The sequence below is a fragment of the Balaenoptera ricei genome, chromosome 2 (genome assembly GCF_028023285.1).
Source record: "Balaenoptera ricei isolate mBalRic1 chromosome 2, mBalRic1.hap2, whole genome shotgun sequence".
NCBI lineage: Eukaryota > Metazoa > Chordata > Mammalia > Artiodactyla > Balaenopteridae > Balaenoptera > Balaenoptera ricei.
Genome location: NC_082640.1, coordinates 152,281,220 through 152,303,144, shown reverse-complemented (window position 1 = coordinate 152,303,144; position 21,925 = coordinate 152,281,220). Strand labels below are relative to the sequence as shown.

Sequence of the window (21,925 nt, the reverse complement as noted above, 5' to 3'; positions counted from 1 at the left end):
AATTCTGTCAGGAAATAGTATCCTATCAGCAGGAGGTAGCCAGGTCCTTTAACCCAGAGTCCCCCTCTTTCTGACAGTAAGGAAAGCTTTAATTCTGGCATTCAATAGAGTAGCTGACAAAGCATCTTTGAATCCATTGATGGGGCAGAAACCATTCTGGGGTGTCCTGTATGTTAACAGTTATTGGCATGTCATATAAAATACACGTATGCACCAGAATGTCCCTTTCAATTCATGAAATAATTGAAAACAGAAAGCTCTTTATTTTCATTGTAATAAGTGACCTTGAAGAGGTTTTTCAACCTGCTTTCATATTTTTTTCACACAGACACATTTTCATTTTATGCATTCCTTTCCCACTTTTATACTTAAGCATATATCTTTTTAAAAATATAATTTATACATTGTTTTTTCTTCTTCCAGTTTTATTGAGATACAATTTTTTAAAAGATCTATTACTTTATTTGTTTTTGGTTGCATCGGGTCTTAGTTGCAGCATGCGGGATCTTCATTGAGGCATGCGGGATTTTCGTTGAGGCATATGGGATCTTCGTTGAGGCATATGGGATCTTTCGTTGCGGTGCGCAGACTTCTCTCTAGTTGTGGCCTACAGGCTCCAGAGCGCATGGGCTCTGTAGTTGTGGTGTGCGGGTTCCAGAGCACGTGGGCTTTCTAGCTGAGGCACATGAGCTCAGTAGTTGTGGCGTGCAGGCCTAGTTGCCCCACGTCATGTGGGATCCCAGTTCCCTGACCAGGGATTGAACCTGCGTTCCCTGCATTGTAAGGCGGATTCTTTACCACTGGACCACCAGAGAAGTCCCGATTGAGATTATAATTGACATACAGCACTGTATAAGTTTAAGGCACAATGATCTGACTTACACACATCATGAAATGGTTACCACAATACGTTTAGTGAACTTCCATCACCTCATATACAGACAAAATTTTTAAAAAAGGAAAAAAAAATTTTCCTTGCGATGAAAACTCTTAGGATTTAGTCTCTTAAAAACTTTTGGTTGCTGTGGCTAGGACTTTCAATACCACGTTGAATAAAAGTGGTGAGACTGGGCATCTTTGTCTTCTTCCTGATCTTAGAGGAAAAGCTTTCAGCTTTTCACGATTGAGTATTATGTTAGCTGTTAGTCTGTGATATCTTATGGCCTTTGTTATGTTGAGGTATGTCTCCTCTACACCCACTTAGTTGAGAGTTTTATTATAAATGAATATAGAATTTTGTCAAAAGCTTTTTCTGCAACTATTGAGATGATCATATGATTTTTATCCTTTGTTTTGTTAATGTGGTGTATCACATTGATTGATTTGCAAATATTGAACTATCCTTGCATCTACTTGATCATGGTGTATGATCCTTTTAATGTACTGTTGGATTCGGTTTGCTAATATTTTGTTAAGGATTTTTGTATCTCATCAGTGATATCAGCCTGTAAGTTTCTCTTACTGTGGCGTCTTTGGTTTTGGAATTGGGGTGATGTTGGCCTTGCAGAATGAGTTCAGAATTGTTCCTTCTTCAATTTTTTGGAATAGTTTGAGAAGCATAGGCATTAACTCTTCTTTAAATATTTTATAAAATTCACCTGTGAAGCCATCTGGTCCTGGACTTTTGTTTGTTGGAAGTTTTTTGATCAATCTTGATTCAACTCCATTACTGGTAATTGGTTTATTAATATTTTCTATTTCTTCCTAATTTAGTCTTGGGAGACTGAAATTTTCTAGGAATTTATCCATTTCTTCTAGGTTGTCCATTTACTCACATATAGTTGTTTGCAGTAATCCCTTTTGATCCTTTGATTTCTGTGGTGTTGGCTGTAACATCTCTTTTTTCATTTCTGATTTTATTCATTTGGGTCCGCTCTCTTTTTTCTTGATGAGTCTGGCTAAATGTTTATCAATTTGTTTATCTTTTCAAAGAAACAGCTCTTAGTTTCACTGATCTTTTCTATTGTTTTAAGTGTCTATTTCACTTATTTCTGCTCTGATGTTTATCATTTCTTTCCTTCTACTAATTTTGGGCTTTGTTCTTCTTTTTCTAGTTCCTATAGGTGTAAGGGTGGGTTGTGTGTGTATGTATAATTATTTTAAGTTGATCTCAAGTTTGAACACATTCTAACAACTCCACAGTTTTTATTCCTGCCTTCCCCTGCCCACATTTAATGTTTTTTGATATCATATTTTACATCTTTTTGTTTTGTGTATTCCTTAACCACGTATTGTGGATATAGATAATTTACTACTTGTCTTTCAAGTTTCCTACTAGCTTTACAAGTGGTTGATCTACTACCTTTACTGTATGTTTGCTTTTACCAATGAGATTTTTCCTTTCATAATTTTCATATTTCTAGTTGTGGTCTTTTCTTTTATGCTTAGGGAAGTCCCTGTAACATTTGTTGTAAAGCCTGTTTAGTGGTGCTGAACAATTTTAGCTTTTGCTTGTCTGTAAAACTCTTGCTCTCTCTTTCAAATTCAAATGGTAGCCTTGTGGGATAAAGTATTCTTGGTTGCAGGTTTTTTCCTTTCATCACTTTGAATATATCATGCCACTCTCTTCTGTCCTGAAAAGTTTCTGCTGAAAAGTCAACTGACAATCTTATGGGAATTCCCTTGTACATAACTAGTTGCTTTTCTCTTGCTGCTTTTAAGATTCTCTCTTTATCTTTATTTTTTTGTCATTTTAATTACAATGTGTCTTGGTGTAGACCTCTTTGGGTTGATCTTGTTCGGAACTTTCTGTGCTTCCTGGACCTGGATGTCTGTTTCCTTTCCCAGGTTAGGGAAATTTTTGGCTATTCTTGTTTTAAATAAGTTCCCTGCCCCTTTCTCTCTCTCTTTTCCCTATGAGATCCCTATAATGTAAATGTTGGTATGCTATTGTTGTCCCAGAGGTCGCTTAAACTGTCCTCACTTTTTAAATTCTTCTCTTTTTTTTTGTTCAGCTTGGGTGATTTCCACTACTCTGTCTTCCAGTTAGTTGATCTGTTCTTCTGTATCACTTAATCTACTGTTGATTCGTTCTCGTGTATTTTTTTTTAATTTACTTTATTTTTTATTTTATTTTATTTTTATTTTTGGCTGTGTTGGGTCTTCATTGCTGCGCGCGGGCTTTCTCTAGTTGCGGCGAGCGGGGGCCACTCTTCGTTGCGGTGCGCAGGCCTCTCATTGCGGTGGCTTCTCTTATTGTGGAGCACGGGCTCCAGGGTGCGCGGGCTTCAGTAGTTGTGGCACACGGGCTCAGTAGTTGTGGCTCGCGGGCTCTAGAGCGCAGTCTCAGTAGTTGTGGCGCACGGGCCCAGTTGCTCCGCGGCATGTGGGATTCTCCTGGACCAGGGCTCGAACCCGTGTCCCCTGCGTTGGCAGGCGGATTCGTAACCACTGCGCCACCAGGGAAGGCCTCTAGTGTATTTTTTACTTCACTTATTGCATTCTTCAGCTCTGTTTGGTTCTTCTTTACCCTTTCTAACTCTTTGTTAAGTCTGCCACTGTGTTCATCAATTCTTCTCCTGAGTTCATTCAGCATCTTTATGATCATTACCTTGAACTCTTTATTGGGTAGATTGCTCATCTCCACTTTGCTTAGCTCTTCTTCTGGGGTTTGTTCCTTCATTTGAAACATGTTCCTTTGTCACCTCATTTTGCCTAATTCTCTGTGTTTATTTGTATGTATTAGGCAAGTCAGTTATGTTTCTCATTCTTGGAGAAGTGACCTTATGTAGGAGATGTCCTATGGGGCCCAGCTACATACTCCCCTCTGGTCACCAGAGCTATATAATTTAAGGGTGCCTTGTATGTGGGCTGAGTGGGCACTTCTGTTGTGGTGGGGTCAACTACTGTGGGCATGCTGGTAGGTAGGGCTAGTTCCCAGCCTGGTTGGCTGCCAGGCCCTGCCTCATGTGGAGGCTGCTAGCTGCTGGTAGGTGGGTCTGGGTCCTGACACAGCTGGCTACATGGCCTGGGAAGTCCCAGGGCTGGTGCCAGCCCACTGGTGGCTTGGGCTGGGTCCTGGTGTGCCTGGTTGCAGGCCTGCAAGTCCTAAGGTTGGTCTTGTGTTGCTGGTGGGCAGTGCTGGGTCCCAGCATGGCTGGTTGTGGGGTTTGGGGATCCCAGTACTGGTGCTGATCAACTAGTGGGCATGTAAGCCCCTGGTTCTAATAGGCTAGAAGGAGGACTCCAAAATGTTGTTTGCCAGTACCAGGGTCCCTGTGGTAGAATGAGCTCCCCACTGGCTGCTGCCAGTATATGTGTCCCCAGGGGGAGTCCCAGTTGCCTCCTGCTTCTCTAGGAGGCTCCAACCTGCTTTCAAATTTGGTCACTGAGCTTTTCCTTTAGAATATAAACATCATGATTAAACTTCATTTAAATTTTTAGTTTAGAATTTGTGATAACTGAGACTTGTCTCCCTTAACCCCCATAAGCACCATCTTAACAAATAACGGTGACAGAAAACCATTCTAATAAATTTATGAAAGCAAATTCCTTGTAGATGTCCACCAACTAATATTGTGGCAGTCCTGAGAAGATATGTGTTAAAAAATATTAAAACAGGATGTCTTTAAAAAGTCTACTATATGTTCAAATGATTCTACTCTGAATTAGAGGTTTAATTATACTCTAGTATAGAGTGAATAAATTTTCTCAGTGCATGAGACAGATCAGAGTTAAGCTGTAAACTTTCAGAAGTTACATGCAAAGGGGATAGTCATTGTACCTACTTTATATAATTTTTTAAGAATTAAATAAATTAAGCAATGTAAAGTGCTTAGAAGAGTATCTGACACGTAGTAAATGCTCAATAAATCATTAGTTGTGATTGTTAAACATTCTTTCCCCAGATATTCCCCTGGTTTTATCTCTTACTTCCCTCTTAGATCTATGCTCAAATGCTGCCTTATTAGTGAGGAGTTTGGCAATCCCTATCCCTTTTACTTGCTTAATTTTTCTCCATGGCTCTTACTATCACTGAACATAATATATACTTACTGTTTATTTACTATCTGCATTCATTCCCCACCTCCATCATCCCTAACTAGAATGTAAGCTCTATAAAGAGAGGTATTTCATCTGCTTTGTTCACTCTATTATTCTCAGCACCTAGAAGAGAATCTGGAATATAATACAAGGTCAATAAATATTTGTTGAAAGAATAATAGTTCCTATTTATAAGCCCTGAGGCAGCAGGAGTCAGCTTACATGTCTTCTTCCCACACAGTATTTCCCAAAGGTTAGGACTATGCCTTATTTTCCTTTGCATCACAGCATCTAGCACTCCACACAATGCTATGTGGATGAATACATGAACAAGTGAGTGCTACCTATGTCTGGGACGTTTTCCTAATTCCCTAACAGCTGCTTCAGATTTCTCTTCATTCCACAACCTCCAAGGCGTTTTCTCTCATAGCCTCTAGTAATGACTGTGAAGAAAAAGTCTCTGAGCACTGTTTCAGTGACTGGTATTCAGTGTTCAGATCCATTTGGCCTCATTATTTTTGACATTTTGCCCTCCTCAACTTTGAATCAGGGAGATGAAGGAAATGTCACATTTGTTCTGAAAAGAAAACCACCAAAAAAACTTTTAATGTGATTCCTGTGAAGATGCAGATCCAGTCATGGGGCAGAAACAGAAACAAATAAATATGAAAAGGCTGGAGGGTGGAGGAGGGGGGAAATCGTTAAAACACACCAGTACAGGTTTTATCCTAGAATAAAGACTAATTCTGTCAGCAAGGTTTGGGTGCTCAGTGAAACAAACACAAGAGGGATCCTTTTACTGAGAAGTGACGTGAACATTATGCCCTTCCTAACTTAAAGGCCTTTTCCTTGGACCAAACCAAAAGGTCACCTAAGTTCCTCAGGCCTTATCTCTATATGCAAAAGATAGCTTGATGAAGGATACTGAGTGTTGAAAAACAGAAACAAAGTGAATAATGAGGGAAGGAGATTTTGTACTTCCAATAATGAGCATGAAACTTTCCACACAAACATGCTTCTTTCTTGTCTTACGCCTACAAGTATGCCAGCAGAAGTCTTCCACTGTGAGGTTGCAGAGATTGGCAATGATTAAAAAATATATATTTGTCTTCTTCCATCTTGCAAAAATTTATTTTTATATCACCCACAAAGGTGTAACTTGAAATTATAAACTAACATCAAATTTTCTTTTGTGAGGTCTTTCTCCAGACTGAGGGGGATACTCCTCTTCTTGACTTCACTACCTAGTATACAACTCCTTCAGGACAATTATATAATGACACTGATTATTTGTTACCCGTATATTGCCTACCAGTTGGATACGCCCTGAGATAAGGAGCCACATATTATCTTTTATTTCTTTGTGTATTCCTAATGCCCTGTAACTGTCTAGCATATTAGATGTAGTTCAAAAAAATAGTGAAGAACTTTACCACTATTGCTGATTCTTCATTTCACATGGCAACCAAATGCTTTACAACAACTTTTAAACAAATTTCTCTTACCTCTATTCATTTAAATGAACCTAATTTTAGGAAGAGCTTGTCCAGCATTTTTGATAAAGAGCAAACTAAATATGTAAATATTTAATCTGAGAGATATTTAATGGCTTGTTTTTTCTCCTGTTTCACTCCTAACCCCAGTCTCCACAATCTTAGAATACAGTGCTGGATAGACAACTTTAATAGTTCTTACTTCTTTGACTGCCAAAGATTCTGTGATTTAAACACTCTAACAGTGAATTACCTAAGAGAGAGATCTCCACATTATCAGCAGCTGTCACAGTCACTAGGATGCTGGTGCTAAAATCTCGTGAATGAACTCAGTCTTAATCTAGAGAGACCTGAGGTGTAATACTAAGCAACAAAGCATTAACTACTGGAGCCACATATATAAGCTAATCTTGACCCCTTTTACAAAGAATAAGCTAGTCAGAAAAATGGTTTCTTCTCTAACTGTACGAATACTATGCCTCATTTAAGTTTAATTCTCCATCTCTTCACCCTCTTGAAGCAGAAAAGTCTTATAATCACCTTGGATTCTATATACCTTGTTGAAAAATTAATTCATGCTTTGGTCTCCTAAAACAATAACAGAAGTTTTATGATTTGCTTAGGTATCAAAACCAATCCTGAGAGGTCAAAAGCAGAATTAATTCAGAGTGGAAAAAACATTTAAGTAAAATAATGAAGGAGAGAAACGGTATTTAAATTCCCGAGAAAATCCTTAAAATGACTTAGAAAACCAAAGAATTTCCAAAGAGGAAAAAAATATGCACAAAATGCTATTACTACATTTATAACAGAATATGGAGAAAAATGCTGCCTGGACTACTATGGGGAGAGGAGTTACTAGCTTCTGACCACACACACACACACACAAAAGAAAAAATCAAGTTTTACTATTCCCACAATCCAAGTAGATACTACTGCCATCTGTACTATAAGGGTTGCTTGGTGTAAAAATATCATGCTGTGCTATGGATCACAGCTGTAAAATATTCATATCCTTTTATCTAAATACTTCCAAGTCCAGAAATCTAGATTAAGGAAATAATATGGATAATTTTCAGGCATACCTCATAGCACTAGAAATCGGAAATAACCTGTCAAATATTAAGAGAATGGTCAAGCAAGCAATGGCATTTCCATTCAGTGGATATGTAGTCACTAAAAAAAGAGATTTACACTGACTTTTTTTAGCAACCTGGGAAAAGGGATCTAGTGCTATATTAAGTAAAACAAGAGTTCAAATTATATAGAATATGATCAACTACAAAAATGTATAACTACATAAATGACTGAAGGGAATATGTTGATATTTAAATAGTTGTTGCCACTGAGTAATGAGACTGTGGGTAATATTTTTTCCTTGCTTGTATACTTACCAACTCCATATTTTCTAATGAGCATGAATTATTTTGCCAATCAAGGGAAAAACTTATGATGCATTCAAGAACAAGTAAAAGAGTAAATAAAGTAATATTTTAACATTTTTTCAACTAAGCTACAAATTCAGTCTGATATTTTAAAATGAAGGACTAAGATGAACTATTTCTACTTTGTTTCTCTCTAATAGGTCTGTATATCAAACTAGAAAAATATCTGTGAAAATTTTTTCTTGTTTTATGTCCAAATGTTCATTTAATCCCTAACTCTTATACTTAAACAAGAATTATAACTATATAACTTGGCTTATATTTGGCTGATGAATTTCTTGGTCTTTTGTTTGTGTGTGCACATGCACGCCTGCATATGTGTGTGTGTGTGTGTGTGTGAGAGAGAGAGAGAGAGTGTCTGTGTGTATAATCAATAGAGGGAGCCTTAAAGAAAAACCAATTTATATCAGGTTAATTTAGATTCTTACGAGGTAGAAATAGGGTTTAAATGATTATCCAATGATATGGATAAATACCTGCATTATAGTATTCATTCTAGATTTGTTTTTCTTCCCAACCCCCATTTGTGACATAAAAGAGGGATTGAGAAATAAATTAATTAAAAGTCAAAAAGGTCAAATGAGAATTGCTAACAAAATGTTTTCAAACAGATAGGACTGAAATGAACATAATTCAATACTTACTGGGCACTTACTAGAACTAGGTATGGTTTCTAAAGTGCTTATAACCTAGTGAGGGAGACAGAAGCAAGCAAGTGCTAAATACTAAGAGGAATGCACAGAGGAGGACCACTTAGTCAAGGATTCAGGGATGATTTCTGGAGTAGACGGTATTACTCTATAGTAGCACTACTCATACTGTATTGTAACCGTCCATTCCCCTACTAGATTGGGAATTCCTTGAGAGCAGAGAGTGTCTTGCTTATCATGGAATCCCCACCACCTAGCACAGTGCCTGAAATACAGGCAGGCGGGCTCAATACAGCTCAGTACAAGCTGGCAGTCCTTATAATTTCACTTACAAAACTCATCTTTTGATTCTTTGCCTTTTTAAAAAATATAATTTCCAAATTCCAGAAATTTTTATAAGATGAAAACTTATATCTTACACATGGTTTCAGTTGCCTGTGATTGTTGGTGAAGATAGTAAGAGCAAAAGGGCAAGCACCTGGTATGTTTTATTGCTAACAGTCTTGTGAGTTTGTTAGTATTATGGACTAAATGTTTGTGTCCCCCCAGAATTCATATGTTTAAGCCCTAACCCTTAATGTGATAATATTTGGAGGTGGGGCCTTTGGGAGGTACTTAGGGTTAAATAAGGTCATGAGGGTAGGACACTCATGATGGAATTAGTGCCCTTCCTTATAAGAAGAGACACCAGAAAGCTTGCTCTCTCCCTTCCAAGCACACAAAGGTCATGTGAGTATATAATGAGATGACTGCTGCCTACAAGTCAAGAGAAGGGGTTTCAGAATGAAATCTACACCTTGCTGGCACCTCACATATGCTTTGATCATAATAGCAGTTGCACAAGTACACAGTTGTTTGAATTTAAAACCCCCAACTATCAGTAATAACATTCATTGTGACAAGAATCACAAGTCATGGGAATTAAGGATTCCTTTCAACTGAAAAGAGATGGTTCACTCTAGAATCATTAGTTCATCTAACTTACTTTGTTTTTGCCTCCTTTAATAAAGAAGGGTCATCTGTGGCCAAATATACTCTTTTTTTATCCACTTGCATTCTGCGAGCAAGAAGCTGAAAATGTTCTTCAACGTGTACCATGTATTCCTCAATGGGGTGGAAGGCTGCTTCTGTTCCCACTTTGTCTGTGCGTCTGACATGGACTCTGCGGGGGCAGAGGGAGAAAGTCAGATTCTGTTGATAATGTTCTGATCCACTGAGTACTTTTAGGGTACTCAGCTTTATATCCCTATTCATGGTGGTGTTATGGACATTTTAAACCAATTTTTCTTTCATTTTCACCATTAGAAAAAATAAAACCAATATTTTAAAAAATTCAAACACATATATTCTAAATATATTTGCATATTAATACAAGGGGAATTAGAAAAAATAGGTTAAGTCTTTGAAGAATGCTTTCTTATAAAGAGAAAGTAATTGGCATAATCAGGAATAAATGGGAGATTCCAGAATTAGACCGCATATAAGGCAGCAAATACCAACTAGCCTTCCAGAAAAAACTGGATATAATTTTTAATATATTTGACAATAAAGGATGCCAAGATTCACAGTTGCTATTACAGAACATTAAATATATCATTTGTAATGTTTTGGTGCCAAGTTTTCTTTTTCTTCATTTTATCCTGTATTGTCACTGTAATGCCAGCTTGTTGAATTTAAAGTTGTGCAAGGAAAACACAGACCTGTATGGATTCTTCCTATAGCACAATCAAGGCAAGGCAAACCTTTTAAGAGTTCTTACTATTTTAAGTTCATGGAGCCATGCCAGTCTTTTTGTTGTAGGCACAATGAATTTCCTTTCCCTGCTTTTTACTCTATCAAACACAAGCAGATACTGATCTCATCTGTCCTATTTAAGAAAAGCTCCAAAACTGTAAAATTGGGGACACAGATTTACATTGTCCTGCACTGAATAAGGCATTGACTTCCAACAGTATTTTAATGAAAACAGGAATAATAGTCAGAGTTTGTTTTCATAAGTTAAAACACTCCTTAAATTTGCCCTTCCCACATCTCCCCTCTTCCCAAATTACTAAACCACTATTCATATGTTGGAAAAGAAAAAAGGTAGATTTGTTTCCTTTAGGTCACAATATGTGGGCATGTCTTAAGTCAAGCCTAGGACCAGCTTTTTATTATGAATCTGGAGTGAGGATTTAACTTCACTGTAGTTACTCTGACATCTTCGTGGCTGTTCTTTCCTTTGCATTTCAGGTGATAGTCCAGATGTGAATACTATCGTATGAACACCTATCATATCATTTTTTCCTTCCCACGTTCTTCTTAGTCACTGGTTCTCTCAGGAAATTTGGAATTGTTCACTGTGCTCTATGGAGATGAGATGGGGCAGAAAGAACAATTCCACTGAATTTCAATGAAAAGTTTCATGAGAAGAAACAGTATTTAAAACTCTGATTTTACCGTGTTCTTGTTTTAGCTCTACTACTTAGAACAGGGGTCAGTAACTTCTATACGTACGAAGACTAAGACACAGGGAAGAAATGGGGTGGGAGATACGAAAATAAAGATAAAAACAAAGGAGAGCTATAACAAGAAGGAAAAATCAAAGGAAGAGGAACATTTGACATAGTGGCAGAGTACTACTAAGCAATTTTGTCAATTTTCCAAGTATTCCTGAAATTAGGCCTGGACCAATAATTTGAGAGGACCTTAATGGAATTTTTATGGAAGAATCAAAATGTTAGATCTGTGAAGGATATTAGAAGTCATTTGATTTAATGTAACTCTTTCATCTGACAGTTAAAGAAACTGATGTCTCTGAAGACATTTCAGGGAACAAAATGACAATATAAGGCAAAGGGAGGCTGGTTTCTTTCACATACATTTTAACCCAGTCTTTACAAAAGTAAAAGTTATTTGTGTACTTGCCTGATTTTCACTATCTATCAAAGCTCCTCCAGGGCAAGGAATCTGATTTTATTTATTCCCAATTGCACCAAACACAACAAATGAATGAAGGAATAAATGAATGGATGATGGGTAGACACAAAAATCTAACTGTTTAGTATTGTGTAAGTAGAAACCTTAGATACTACTATCTAACCTAGCATTTTCTTTTGTTTTGTTTTAATAAATGAAAAAAGAGTGACAATTAATGAAGGCCCAGAGTGACCAAGTAAGTTGTCCAAAGTCACATAACTTGTTAGTGGTGGAAGCTAGATTGGACCCCCAGATTCTTGAACTCTAATGCACCCCTCTTTCATTACAGCACACTACCTAAGTGTGCAAACAACTTAGCTGTCTGCGGTACTTCAAGTTTCTATATTTGGCCAATTCTCAATGTGGTGGATACTCCATGAAAAATTAATAAGGGTAGCTTTCTGGTATGTAAAACTATAGGAAATCCAAACAAAGTTAAGCAGGTGTAAGTCCTGGTTTTGCCTTTATAAACTCTGGAACTTTGGGGAGAGATTTTCTTTCCTTAGTTTCCTCACTTGTAAAATGGTTATCTCTGCCCACATCACAGGCTTGTGTTACAGGATCAATGAGATAATGCAGTTGAAGTTATTTTGGTAATGTAACTACTATAGTGTATCGTTCTCCATCTTCCAAGATCCTGTTCAAACACTGCAGCTATGAAGCCTTTCTTGGTCCTTTCTTGGGAAATGGAAGTACATTTCCCCTCCCTCGACCTCTCATAAAACTTTTTATGCTTTCTCTCAGGGCATTTATCACATTCTACTCATATAATGCTAGTTGTGTAAGTCTCTTTTCCCATGGACTGTGATGAGTTAGAAGGAGCCATTAAAAAAAATTTAACCTCTGTCCCCCACAGTAGCAAGTATTCAATAAATATTCTGCAGATAAGTGAATGAATCAACACATGTATCAATATTAATCAATAGCTGACTTTATTACAAACAATAGAAGCTGCAGAACGCCATAGTCTAGCCTACAAATCTATTTTCAGGAATTACTTAAGCATCATCAGTCTCTCTGAAAGGTAATAATATTTTACAGTGCATTTTTTCCCACAGAACTAAAATCCTTTTTCATCCTTATATTATCACATCATCATTTTTAGGGCAGGTATTGCCTTCCCTATTTTACAGATGGAAAAAAAATCAAAGCTCAATAATACTATTATTAAGTAACGTGGCCCAGAATTAGGGAAAAGCCAGGAATATTACTGAGGTCACTTAACTCTCAGTCTAGTATTCTTTCCATTAGGCAAAGAACATTTCCCATCGTGTGAAATCTGGCATCAGGACCCAGGAAAACTCCTTACTCCATAACTTTTTATGTATGGGTATAGGAGCACATGCTTGTGAACAAAGATGCTCTTTTGGATTTTTTTTTGCTTCCAGGATTTCCTGATATATCTCCCTTAACATAAGCATGAGACTGTACATATATATACATGATAACTCCCAAGTGGGCCAAGAGATAACTTTAAACAATAATTTTAACATTATCTTACATTACTAATGATATCTTTATTCTCAAAGTAGCTTTCAAAACAAAAAAGAAAACAGAACATTAAAAATGCAAAATAATCACCAGTGGCAATTAATGAAATCTAAGAATAAGGTGCAGTAGAGAAGCTATAAATATGAGAGCTTCATCTCGTAGCCCTGTTAGAGTAAGGCAGGAGTCATGTATAGCATCTAAAATACTCCCAACAAAATAAGATTTTGCTGGTTTCCCCAGGAGAGACTGTTAATTTCAGAAATATGGTTTTATATATTTGTTGAATGAATAAATGAACAAATGATTAAGGGTGACTAAATTATGATGACTCAGCTGTTCTAAATGAACAAAGGAAGAATAATCTCCCTGTGGCCTAAGGTGAACTCTGGAACCTCTGTTTTTGGGTGGGGCTATGAAAATTACACTATATCTTGTAAAGTTCACACTGTATTGTAAAGGTATGTATCCCTGCTACTACATAGCACTTTTAGGAGGAACAAATCAGGTTCTTACCCAATAACTGGATGTTTGAAGCCTAGCTTCTTGGTGGCCTCTTCTATTTCTTTTTCCAGCCAAGGTTGTGGGCGGATCAAGTATTTGACAAACTGGGACACCCACCACACTGCAGGATCACCATGGACTCGTACAAGTCGATCTGCAAGGTCTTCTGGTACAGCCAGGGGTAAATATGGAGGACGAGGATGAAGACTGTCTACAATGGGGAGCTCAACCACCTGAACATTTTTGTCCTTTACTTCACCTGAGGGAATATCAAAACATATCATCACCACATTGTATTCCTTGTACAACTACCATTTGACAAGAACTCACTCTGGGTGCTTTTATCATCACAGAAACTCTAAAGAAGTATTATAATTTTCATTTTACAGAGGAAGTTAAGTAACTTGCCCTAGATACCAGAGTAAAAGTGACAGAGCTGAATTTCACATTCAGGTTGGTCTGCCCCTCAAGTTCATGGCCTTTTCTTTTCTATCATAATGTGCTGCCATATCAACACCTCATACCCCAGATAAGAATGGTATCCATTTTTCTAGATTCCATATATATACGTTAATATATGGTACTCTTTTTTTCTCTTTCTGACTTACTTCACTCTGTAGGACAGACTCTAGGTCCATCCACATCACTACAAATGACTCAATTTCGTTCCTTTTTATGGCTGAGTAATAGAGGGGTGGGATGGGGAGGGTGGGAGGGAGGCTCAAGAGGGAGGGGATATATGTATACATATAGCTGATTCACTTTGTTGTACAGCAGAAACTAATACCACATTGTAAAGCAATTATAATCCAATAAAGATTAAAAAAAAAGAATGGTATCCAGCACTCAAAGCATCTAATCAGAGAATAACCATATCGCCAGTGGACATGGCTCCCTAGGCAAAGGTTCTGTTTTTTATAATTGTTTTTTAAAAATTTTTATTGGAGTACAGTTGATTTACAATGTTGTGTTACTTCTGCTGTTCAGAGAAGGACAAATATTATATGATATCACTTATATGTAGAACCTATAATTGTTGTTTTTGAATTAGACATAGTGTTCTCAACACTTCCAGCTTGCCGTTATAGTAAGTGGCTCTTGCATACTTTCATGACAGACCACAATGACTCTAGAGATATCTAAAGATTACAATTTTAAGACAAGCATCTCTCTCTTTTGAAGAAAAAAAATTGATAGTTCTAAAGTCTTTTTTTTTTTTCTTGGCCAAAATTAGACCTATTATATTCTCAAAGATGATGAATAGAATCTGTGTTGATTGTTTACCTAGATATTTTAAATTTAAAGTTAGAACAGAGATAGAGAATTTCTGCAGATGACGATTGGTTTAAAAACCAAACTTCTATATACCATTAATGTTACTGCTGTTCTATCAATTTTATAATGCAATGAGAACAAACCAAAATGTGACAGCCAGCATCCTTAGAGTTTACGTCACATACTAAAGACCACACAGTAATAACTAGAAAACACAAAGATACCAGGCAGAAAGATTTCACAAATATAAAACGTACTGACTTAAATTTTCAATAACAAAAAGTATTAACCTGAACATACAAAATAACTCCAGTTAAGATGTTGTCATTGTGCAAAATAAATTATAATCACAGTTAATCACTGGACTGTCAAAGAAAGAATGTACTTGTAGAGAACAGACCTAGGATACGTTTAAAATGTATTCACCAGAATGAAACACAGTCCTTAAACTCTGTTTTTCTACATATATGAAAAGTATTTTTAAATAAATTACATGATCTGGGTATGTGATCACTCAAACCAATTGCATAGTTATTAGAAAGTCAGTTGGTATAACTAAGAATTAAAAACTTCTGGTTAATATTCTCTCTGTCTCTGATATGTAAAACTCATTTCAGGAGTCTTAGAACAAAGCCCTTGAAACATGACATTTGTTGAGGGAATAAATGGGAATAAACAAATTTACCGCCAGTATTTCAGTTCGTCTAGCATGCCAGTTAAGAAAGAGTTGGGCCCCTTTATCAGATGAGAAACTGTAATTAAGAGTGTGTGGGGAAAGAATGAGCTGCATTTTAAATTAAGCTCTAATGGTCTCCCTAAGGCAAGGAAAATTGGGGTGCTTTCCCTGATGTGGAGATGATAAGTAGTACATGTATGAGAGAGAAAAAAATAAGGAAGAAAGGTAGCTCTTTTTTTATAAAAAACAAAGAGGGAAAGAAAGAAAGATCCTAGCTTCTCATATATGACCATAAACAAAAGCAAAATTAGTACAGCTACCTTCTTTTTGTGATTACTTCCTGAAAAGGTTATTCTAAATGTTCCATGTAACTAGCTCCAAACTTCACTCATGTGAAAGTATTACCTTCTAATTGCCCCAAGACCTCAAACTTCTGTACAGCTAGCCCTATTGACTATTTCATTTCAGAAATGAAAACTATGCTTGTACCTTCAAGACACAGAACTCAGTTTATTTTTATTGACTTTTTTATTCATTCATTCATTCGTTCAAATATTTACTGAATACTACTATGTCAAACTCTGTACTAGGCAGAGTATAGAGTGATGACATGGTTCCTGCCTTTCAAGATTTCCAGTTCAAAAACCTCACCCAGAACTAGACTGCTTTTGGTGAAAGAACAACAAACAAAATAAAACAAACCATCATCACCAACAAACATGCTATCCAAAACATATCAATACTCAGCTGCCTAGTAAATTATTAAGAAAGGGGTATTCATATTTATAAATGAAAAAAACTGTCATAGCATGAAAGTTTAGCCTCCTCAGTAATGATACATTTCAAAATGAAAGAAAATTACATAGTACACGCTATGTTAGAAGGTCTTTTCTTTTACTTGGTTTACCACATAACATTTTTTATTCTATTGGAATACACATTCAAAAGAATTTAAATCTGGAAGAGATCCTAGAGATAATCTTATTCAGTGTTTTCTAAACTTCAGTCATTTAAGTACCACCTTTGTAATTCTCCCCATATCCATACACCATCTGTACTATTTAATGTTTTAAAAATTCACTTTTTAAAACTTAAATTGATTTATTTTATAGATGGTAACTAAAAATATAACTTCACTAAAAACAAACCATGTTATTAAACTCTATACAGATACTATTGCTTATAAAGGGCTCTGAGCTCAAGTCAGATTTATATTAAAAAAGATTATTAGTGAGGTTTTAAGGGGTGATAATTGCCTCTCCCTTTACATCTCCTATGAGTTTGAAACCAAATGAAAAGCAGAGAGAGGAATAAAAAGGCAATCAAAATATCAGCTTGATTACCAATAAAGATGAATTTCTGGATTGATGGTCTCACGGGTTTCCTAATAGTTCCCACCCAGTCCTAAGCAGAGTTTGTCAACAAAGGCCTTCTATGCACGTGGTGGAGGAGGAGCGTGTCTTCTGAGAACGGGCCGCACCACCACGAGAGGAGCCAGAAAGGGCTTTACCTCACATGTTTGGTTCTTCCTGTTAACTCACCAGTTGCATAACACAGGACTTTCCTTCCAAGTAGAGGTGAAATGAGGTAGACAGAGCAAAAAAGCACTTCTGTACTTTTCCCTTCTAAGGAATGGAATTAACTTCGCTTCCATAGAGATTTTTGAGGAATAAATGATCCACAATATCTGCCCCCGCCTACCTCCATCCCCAAACAACTATCCAGTGTTAAAGAACTATTAAAGATATCTTGATATCAAATTGAGACTGATATAATCAGAAAGGCTGAACAAGGAATAACTCTCTCAGGTATGAGATTCAATGTTCATTTTAATGTTTTATCAGAAAACCACCTGACATTATCACATATGCCACATAAAGTCACCTCTAGTAATCTGTGGTAGGTTTCAGAATTTGGGAAACACAGATTTATTTAAACTGCTTCATTTTCCAGAAGAAACAGACTAAGAGAGGTTAAGAGAACTTCTCAACGGTAATACAGCTAATGATCAGATTCTAGTGTTTACTCTACTACTTGTATTACCTTCTGCTTTCTAGAACATAAATTTTTTAAAAGCATTTAAGTATGGCCCTGTTGACCAATCAAAAGTGCCCTGCCACTCTAAGAGGACTTTAGTGTTGGTTTAAAAAAAAAAAAAAAAAAAAAAAGCACTGCATCAACCTTCTAGCAAAAGAATGTTTCAAATGTACAAACCATACATAAGTCAGCACTGTTCATCTGTAAAGAACCAGTGCAAACTAGCCCAGGCATTACACAACTGACTGCCCAGTTCAACTTGAATTGATTCGGTCATTATTAATTATCTCATATTCAAGACTACCTCTCTTGTGGATAATCCTCTTTTATCAGGTCATTTGCTGAGGGCAGCTCTGGCAGGAGCACAGGTAGCTCTTTGAAAGGGATGATCTCCATAGCTACAGGCCAGTACCTTTAGAAGAGCCCTCTTCCCTGCTAGTCAATTCATGAGAGCCCCATTTAAAAGCACTACTCTGTCATCATTTCATGTAACATTAAGTCAGAGACACCAGCCCTGCAGCTAGTCAATTAGAATTATTAGTCTTCCACAGACTCAATAGAAAGGGCTTGAGAAGCTTAATATCCACCATAAATGAATGGGTTCTGCTATAATGAAAAATGTTTCAAGGATAGAAAGATTTTGGTTCCCAGTCCATAAGATTTCTTCTATATTTACTGTCTTGTTGTGAGAGAAGCAGCACTCAGGAGGGGGAACTCTCCTAAAAACAGAATTCATAGAGCTCAGAATTGTCAAGGCAGAGAGGTTTGGAATAGGGTTGCCAGTTGAGAAAAATCTTCAATAAGACATCACTATCTAGAACTTAAATTCACTTGGTGGGAGGAGGGGGTTATTAGTAACTTTTTGGTGATTCTGAACCAGAAAAGCTGTCTATTTTTTGGACTCAGGACTCTTAAGATTTCCCTCAGTACCCACATAGGTCCTGGCTTCCTCCAAATAAGTACAGAGCAGTAGAATGAGGTTTTAATTCTCTACCTAAGGGTTGCCTTGAATGGTTATAGCTGCTAGGTGCCATCACATCCAATAGCCATTCCAAAGACTGTGTCAACTGCTGGGATTCATGGCCCTATTTGAGGCTGGAGCAGGGAGAGACATCAAACAAAACAAAGTAAGGCAAATGCTTATTCATACAGTACCTTGACTGTAGTGCACAGTGATTAAGAGTATAGGCTTTGGAATGATAAAAATTGGAGTTCAAATCCTCTATCACTTAACAGTTGTGTGACCTTGGATAAGTTATATTTAACTTCATCCCTGTTTCTTCATCTGGAAAATGGCATTGATAATAGCACATTTCTCATCTGTAAAATGGGGTTAATAATAGTATCTTACTCATCAAGTTATTCTGAGGATGAGATATTGCATGGAGAAAGCTGAGCACAATGCCTGACACACAGCAATTCTCAAAAAAACGCTAGTTTTGTATCCCGGGATCAGTTCTGCTGAACAGTTCCCAAGAATCTGGCTATTGTTTAGTCCAGGAAGAGATTACTTGCCAAAATATCATATTCTCTGAAAAATATATCAAAATGCCCTATTTCAGTGAGCCAAAGATATACTCCCAAATATACCAGATAAGGAGATATAAGATACACACCCAAAGCAAATCTTATTCATACTGTTTACCATAGGCAATAAAAGAGTGAACAGCAACTCTGATTATCTGAAAGTTCTGATATTCTATCATCACTAACTTGACCAAAATTCTGTGCTATACTGAAAGTACAGAATAGCAGTACGTTGGCTAAACTAGTAATACTTCCTGCTCATATTACAGCAAGGAATTTCTATGATTAAATTATATCCACAAAGACTATCTGGACTTTTGGGATTTACATTTTCTTTGCCACTGTGTGGCCAAATATGACTGACTAAATTCTCACTCAACTCTCTGAGACTTGTTAGAGAAGGCAAGAGTAAAAGACCAAAAGTTCACTAGCTGTGGTGAGACCTCTAGAGGCACGGGGGAGCTTTCTTGATTTTACTTGATTTATAGATGGCCGTTAAAAAAAAAAAAAAATCACATAAATGTGTGAGCTCTGTTCTTTTGGATTTTAACATGACGACATTAATATTTATATCCTCATTTAATGACTGAGCTCTGTTCTCGTTTAAAATATGAAGGCAAGATATACTATTAAAAAGTGAACATCTGGGCTACTTTCCTTTTGTTTTTCAACCACTGCGGCTGATACAGATCTCTTCCTGAACTTGAATGAACAACTGTCGCCTGCCATATGAATTCCATCACTGCTCTACTTAAGCAAGGACTCAAAAGACTGTTATTACTGCCAGTTCGAAGCCTTGAACCAATTGAGTGAAAAGTTCTAAATTCAATCATATGAAACACACTGCAGTGTTAGCAACATTCTTAAGAATTAGCATATCACACTGTGGAAACGACTGTGCAGCATTCTTATGAGGTGCTTCCTTCTTTTACTAGCAACAGAAATGCCTTGCAAAAGCAACCAGACTCATGGTTCACTGACCTCAACGATATTCTGACAGACTTGACTCTGGATTGAGGACTAAAAGAATAGCTAATGGAAAATATGTAATAACTTAAGTGAATTATGCAGTTCAGGATAAAGTAGGCAGGACAGTGTCAAAAGAAAAAAGACCAAAGATAATTGTTTGCTTTGTACCACTAAACAGAAGGTTTCCTGCAGTCATTCTTAATGTTTCTGAAACAAATTTAGTCATTTAACTTTTATATACATATATGTTACTTTGTTACAAGAGGTTCCAGACAGTCCACAGACAGCTTGCTCATAAAGGGGACGCTGCCAATAGCTTCTATGATCATTCAGATTACACAGGCCCTGTAACTCCACGGCTAGAGATTTTAGGGGAGTTTTTTGTTTGTTTTTTAGTAATACTTTCTCCTAACTTAGAACCTCCTACTAACCCAAAGGATCCCAAGGAATCCTTGAACAGCTTTTCTCATTGGTAAGAAACAAGAGAATGGAGGAATGGAAAGCAGTAGAAACAAAGACAAGGCTTAATTTCATCAAATTTAGTAAAGAGCCAAACCCCAACCTTTCTTTCCCCCATTCTTGTAAAAAAAAAAAAAATCACAATTACACTCTCATTATTCTTTCATCACATGTCATGTCTCCTTGAAAGAAATAGCCAGGAGGAAGGACCTCATGGTAATACCAGCCTTTCATTCCTTGAGAATCCCTGCAAGAGGTGACGGAGTGAGCAGGTGTGCGCTGTCAGGATCTCACTGGATAGAGCTGTCAGTTGGCATGCTGCATTTCCTTTTGCTTTGGGGGAATTTTATAGTTGCCTCTGTGGTTAGCACGTACTTGGAGAGTTAGGAATATGATATTTCATGTTGGATTTACAGCTACTTGTAATTTTTATGCTGTTATCTTCCAATTATGTTAATCAGGAAGGCCTAATTAGGGTTCCTTGATGATAGGGTAAAGGTCCATGCTAATACCCTAAGATACAAGAATTACAACAAGAAATTCTGGATATTCCATGAGAGAAGAAAATGAAAATACAGTCATTTTGGAAGGAGGAACTAATAACAAAATAGTTAAGACTTTTTTGGGATGTGAGGAGAGAAGACAACTTAAGTGTGGCACCATGCTAAAGCACTGATAAAACAGACAAATACCTTGGCCTACTAAAATAGGGACTGGAACAACAAATCTCCCTCATACTGTATGCTAGACCAATCCATAAAGTACCAGCAGCTCCAAGAGTCACCCTGCCATCATGCCCATCTTTAGCTCTTGCTGCCACCTCAGACTGCAGAGTACGTCTTCTTTCCCAGCTGCCTCCTCCTCCACTGTGGAAGAAAAAAGATGGGCAATGGGGTACGGCTTTCCATGACAAGCCACAGCTCCTGCTATCACTGCGGCTCCAATCTGGTATAAGTCACCTGTCCCTCCCTCGTTTCTCCTCTTCTGGGTTGTATTATATCTCTAGAAAGAGAGCTAGTACTTTACAATCTACAGCCTCTGGTGGCAGAGCTGAGAAAAATATTATAAAGACATTATTCAAAAAATGGCTATATTTTACCCATTCTGGTTTAAATGGAGGAAGAGCAGGGGATACCCATAAGGAAAGAAAAAGAACTATGAGGCAAAAGGCATGAAACCTTAATTAATGGAGCATGGAAAGGAGAGGGAGGAGGAAGATAAACATAAGCAAACAGGGTAAAGAGGAGAAGTCTGAGATGGAGAGTAGTCTTTTGATTATTACTGCTTAAAAAAGATAATACTTTGTACAGATTTGATACTTCACACGATGGCTCCCATGACACTTTTCATTTATGCTTAAAACAGGGACCGCACAACCACAACCTTCTTTAGAACCAACACTAGAATTTGCAAAGGAATATGTCTATCACTCCCTTGCCAAGAAGATTCCTACTATTTCTG

General features: G+C 37.0%; 1 protein-coding gene across 3 annotated transcripts in view; it reads right to left on the bottom strand.

The window, feature by feature from the left end:
* Window positions 1–21,925, bottom strand: part of FUT8 (fucosyltransferase 8) — a 321,610-nt gene that overhangs the window by 9,490 nt on the left and 290,195 nt on the right. For all 3 annotated transcript variants that reach the window (XM_059915753.1, XM_059915752.1, XM_059915751.1), the window contains 2 exons: window positions 13,534–13,780; window positions 9,557–9,733 (listed from right to left, as the gene is read on the bottom strand). In XM_059915753.1, the coding sequence (XP_059771736.1) occupies window positions 9,557–9,733; window positions 13,534–13,780 (424 nt within the window). The remainder of the gene's footprint in view (window positions 1–9,556; window positions 9,734–13,533; window positions 13,781–21,925) is intronic.